This window comes from Eimeria acervulina, genomic scaffold, assembly GCF_000499425.1.
Source record: "Eimeria acervulina Houghton genomic scaffold, Eah_scaff641, whole genome shotgun sequence".
Classification (NCBI taxonomy): Eukaryota; Apicomplexa; class Conoidasida; order Eucoccidiorida; family Eimeriidae; genus Eimeria; species Eimeria acervulina.
Window position 1 is genome coordinate 1 of NW_013549676.1, and position 5,000 is coordinate 5,000.

Sequence of the window (5,000 nt, forward strand, 5' to 3'; positions counted from 1 at the left end):
ATATATATATATATATATTCTAAATCCATGCATGCAAGCTGTTGCAGCGGGTTAGCGGTGTGTATAAGCATGCAGAAGAAGAAAGGAAAATAATTTAAACAGCAAATGAAGCAAATAAACATCAAAATAAAAATAAAAATAAAAATAAACAAGAGAGCTCACTCCGCCTGTCTTCTCAGATGCTGCTCCCGTCTGACGTTTTTGTCTGCAAGTGTCACGCAGCAGAAACAGCAGCAAACACAACAAACATCAACTGCTGCTGCTGCTGCTGCTGCTGCTGTCGCTGCTGCTGCTGCTGCTGCTGCTGTCGCTGGTGCGGATGCTGGTGCTGCTGCTGCTACGGCTGCTGCAGGTACTGCTGCTTCAGCTGCTGGTGCTGGTGCTGCTGCTGCTTCACAGGCAGCACAAACAAGCACAGCTGTGCAAATGCCATCTGCTACTGCTACTACTGCTGCTGCTGCTGCTGCTGCTGAAGGTTTGTTGTTCCTGCAGCAGCAGCAGCAGCAGCAGATGCTATTTGCAGAGGGAAGAGAATATTAAATATGCTGTGGAATACAAAAGTATTGTTGGGTATCGATGTAAAAAACTCACGTCTGCATGTCGCTGCCGTCCTCTGCTTTAAGCGGCAGCTGATCATACACCGCAGCTCCGTTGCACTCATTCCGCTGCTTCATCGTTGCTGTATTATTATGTGCAAGCATTGCACAGTCAAACGCCTGCAAGACCCCAACAACCAGACTTGAAACTAGCAGAAAATGCTGCTGCTGCTGCTGCTGCTGAAGTTGACAGCGGGAAAACGATGCTGCTGCTGCTGCTGTCGCTGCAGCTGCTGGCGCTGGTGCTATGCTGTTGTGTTGCTGTTGAAGCTGCTGCTGCAGCGTGTTGCAGCCCCCCACGCAGCTGCTTCTCGTATTTGCTGCAACACCTGCAGCAGGGTTTGATGTTGCAGTGTCTCTGCACGCCTTCTGCTTATGCGCAGCCTCAGTCCTCCGTTGGTCTGACGGCTTAGTTAACGGTGACTGGCTATGCACAGATAGAGAAGATAGAACCTCTGACCTCTTTAGTTATTTCTGTGGAGAACAAATATGATAGAACACAGAAAAAACCTCAGATCAGCTGCTAACACCGCCTCTCAGCCTGCAAACGCGAGCCTCAGAGCACCTAGCTTCACAACACCAACCGTAGAAGCGCTGGCTAAAGACCTACAAAAGAACGCAAGCCTTCAGAAGAGGAGAGGTGAAAGAGCTTTGAGAAGGAAATGATATCATTCAAGAGAATTTGCAAAAGAAGGAGAAAAATATGGAGATTCCGCAGCTGTTCAAGAACGATGCACAGCAGCCCGATGGTCGGTGCGCCGAAGTTCCTGGGGAGAAAGTAGCACTGAATGCATGCAAGGGCTATTTAAATTGAAAAATATGAAGGAATAACCGGAAATATAGAATTAAATAACACCAAATGCACAAAAATTCCACTAAAAATCGCTGCTATAGACCCCCAAATACAACAACAGAGCTGCGCATACACCGCAACAGTCGGTCCGATGCTGGCACGCACGTGTTGCTTGTTGCAAGGCATGAAAAGTTCTCAGCTTTCCTTCGTTCTTTTTGAAGGAATCTTTCTTAAATACCTTTGGTTTTACCTTTTTAATTCTATTTATGCTCAATTTCCCTCGCGAGGAGGGCCGCATCATAGCCGACTTGCACACCAAGATCAGACGGCTGGCCTCGGTGCTGTGGTGGGCGTAGGGAGGCGAGAGCTTTATGGTTTTAATTCTGCATCAGGCGTTCTTCTCTGTTTTTGCTAATAAAATAAACACATTTAAAAGGCATTTTATTTATTCTTCTGTTTCTCCTGTTCATCTCAGGCCGTTCAACTGTACGCGGATCGGCGGCTATGGTCCGTGTGTGGTTTTACAGGTAATCTCTCTGACTTCTTCGTTATTTCTCGTGGTTTGTTCTACGAATAAATACCTTTGAATTTAATATTCCTTCTATCCTGATATCTCCTCATCTTACGATTTGTATCCCTCATGAATGCTTCACCAGCAGCTGGTCTGTACTGACTCAGGTGTATAGGCAGCTCGTGCAATTCAGAAAAGGAGGGGAGTTGAGCATTTAATATCATTTAATATTCCATTCATTCTTTCGTTCTGCAGGAGGAGGTGAAACCGAGGCTCTCCCCCTGCTTCCTTTCTTTTCAAACAACTTCAAAACAGTTGCTAAGATAATAAAGACAAACATTTATACACAGGCGGCTGTAGGCCGGTGTATTAATAAAGAACAGCACAGCCATGCACTAAGAAAGACAAAGAGACAGAGAAGAGAGAGAGATAGATAGAGAGAGACAGAGGTAAGCACATCACAGAAGATAAGTAAACTGCAGCATCAATACAAGCAACAACAAAGATAGTAAACAAATTTGCATTAAGGATTCCCTTCACCTTCTCTTATACTTAAGGAATTAGGGATGAGGGTGTAAAAGAAGCTCCTAAACCCTAAACCCTAAACCCTAAACCCTAAACCCTTGTAAAGTTGCACTTGGGGCGAATGGTGGTTTCTCAGAAAGAAAGGGTTGCAGTGTACAGTGAGCCCAGGGCTGCTGCAGCTGCATGCATGCATGCATGCATGCACTTGCTGCTGCAGCACTTGCTGCTGCAGCACTTGCTGCAGCAGCAGGAGAGTTTCTCTCAAGTGAATGGAGGCCCTCGCACTGCTGCTCACAAATATTAATAAAAATAGACAGAAGAATGCAAAGGCAAACGCTAATATAAAAAGAAATAAATTTTATTTTTATTTAATATAATTTAATATTTCTACTAAGGAGTATATAAATACAAAGGGCATGAAGAAGAGATTATAAGTACACATAAAAGATAAAGTGCAGTATAAATATATACATATATATATATATATTATATATGTATATATATGCATATATATGCATATATATATGTATATATATAGTAGTTATTATGAGAAAAGAAATAAAAATAATATATATATGTATATATATACAGCTGGATATCAACAAATACAACAAATTATTTTTTTATTGTTTTGTTTGGAGGTAATTAAGAGTCTCTATAGACAGAATAAATGCATTTGCATGCATCTCTCTCTGATTAGCCTTCATAAAAGCAAGCATTTAATTAAATAATTAAATTAAATTAAACAAGTTTACCTGCAAAACAAAAGAAAAACAATATTAAACTTTTCTTAAGAAGAAGACAGCACTTAGTGGTTTTGAAGACATAACAATTACTTCTCTTTACTCAATACACTGCAGCATTTCTTTCTTTATAAATAATAATAATAAACAACATAATAATAATAATAATATTAATAATAATAATAATTATTATTATTATTATGCATGTACAGATACACCAGATATCGCTGGTGTTATTAATAATATTTTGATTATTAATTTATTTATTAAATAATAATAAATAAAATGATGAAGGAAATAATATATTTGTTTATTTATTTGTATTTTATTGTTTATTATAAAAATAATATATATTCAAACAACAAAGAAAATGCCTCCCCCGTCTTCAGCAAGTCTGCAGCAGCAGCAACTGCAGCAGCAGCAGCAGCAGCAGCAACAGCAACAGCAGCAGCATTCTACTTTCTAAAAAAACATTCTCTTCTCTAACTATAAAGAGGAGCCCGCAGCAAATCTTTTTTTTGTTGTTTTGTCTGCCTTCAGCAGCACTATATTAATAAATATAATATGTGTTAAACAAACAACTATAAATATATTTTGTTATAAACAAAGAATTACAATAACGTGTAGATGCTGCTGTTCATAATAAACCCTCAGCAATCAGGTGCATCCAAAAGCAGCAACAGCAACAGAAGCAGCAGCAGCAAAGACAGCTGCAACGACAGAGGCATCATAGGCCCTCATAGGTCAGATATCCCCAAAGGAGCAGCAGCAGCAGCAGCAGCAGCAGCAGCAGCAGCGACGCCGAGAGCTGCATGCAGAGAAGAGAAGATGAAGCAGCAGAGTTTTCTTTGGTTGCGCGAAGCTACAGCCTCACTGCTGGCAGCAATACGCAGCAGCAACAGCAGCAAGCAAACAAGCAGCAGCAACAGCTGCAGCAACAGCAGCAGCAACAGCAGCACGAGCACCAACGGCAGCTGTAGCAGTAGCAGCAGCATTAATAGCAGCTGCAAAAATAGCAGCAGCAGCAATCGCAACACTAGCAGCAGCAGCACTACTAGCTGCAGCAGCACTAGCCGCAGCAGCACTAGCAGAAGCACTGATAGCAGCAACAGTAATAACAGCAATAACAGAAGCAGCAATTGCTCAGCATCCATAGCATCATTACCAACAGCAGCAGCAACGATAGCACATCAATAGCAGCAGCAGCACTAGCAGCAGCAGCCCTAGCAGCAGCAGCAGCAGCAGCAGCAGCAGCAATAGCAGCAGCAGCAAACGAGTGTCTGCTCCTCAAGCTCCCCCTGGCTCAGCCTTGGCTTTTCACTCCCGCGTCAATACGAAGCAGCTGCTAGAGCTACTGCAGCAGCAGCAGCAGCAGCAGCTGCAGCAGCAGCAGCTGCTGCTGCTGCTGCTCCCGCCGAAGCGGAAGCCGGAGGAGACCCCGCTGCTGCAGCTGCAGCCGCTGCAGCAGCCACAACTTGCTTAGCTTCTATTAGAGAAATAAAACAAAAACTATAATAATGTGCAGAAAGGGTGAAGATATTATTAGCGTCCTTCTCTCTGTACTGAGGCGGCGTGCAGCAGCAGCAGCAGCCAGCCCCGCAGCAGCAGCAGCAGCAGCAGCAGCAGCAGGAAGTTTTCAAGGAAAGACGTCAGTGGCGATTATCCTTCCTACTCCTGCGTCTTCTCTTTGATGTGAATCAGCAGCTGCAGCAGCAGCACAGCCCAGCAGCAGCAGCAGCAGCAGCAGCAGCTGTACATACACCTCGAAGGGTCTAGCAGTTTGCTCTCACACTTCTTCCGTCTTTACTGCAAACTCTTCTTCTTCTCTTCTT

General features: G+C 43.2%; 2 protein-coding genes across 2 annotated transcripts in view; one reads left to right on the forward strand and one right to left on the reverse strand.

Moving 5' to 3' along the window:
- Window positions 1–158: 158 nt before the first annotated feature.
- Window positions 159–701, reverse strand: EAH_00045210 (hypothetical protein; the record flags this gene model as incomplete). Its single annotated transcript, XM_013394779.1, has 2 exons — window positions 159–486; window positions 592–701. 2 exons carry the CDS (start codon window positions 699–701, stop codon window positions 159–161), a joined length of 438 nt encoding a protein of 145 aa, XP_013250233.1.
- A 3,984-nt stretch (window positions 702–4,685) lies between these two features.
- Window positions 4,686–5,000, forward strand: part of EAH_00045220 (hypothetical protein, conserved) — a gene marked incomplete at both ends in the record, with an annotated part of 12,245 nt that continues 11,930 nt past the window's right edge. The window contains one exon of the mRNA XM_013394780.1: window positions 4,686–4,816. Coding sequence (XP_013250234.1) covers window positions 4,686–4,816 — 131 coding nt within the window. The remainder of the gene's footprint in view (window positions 4,817–5,000) is intronic.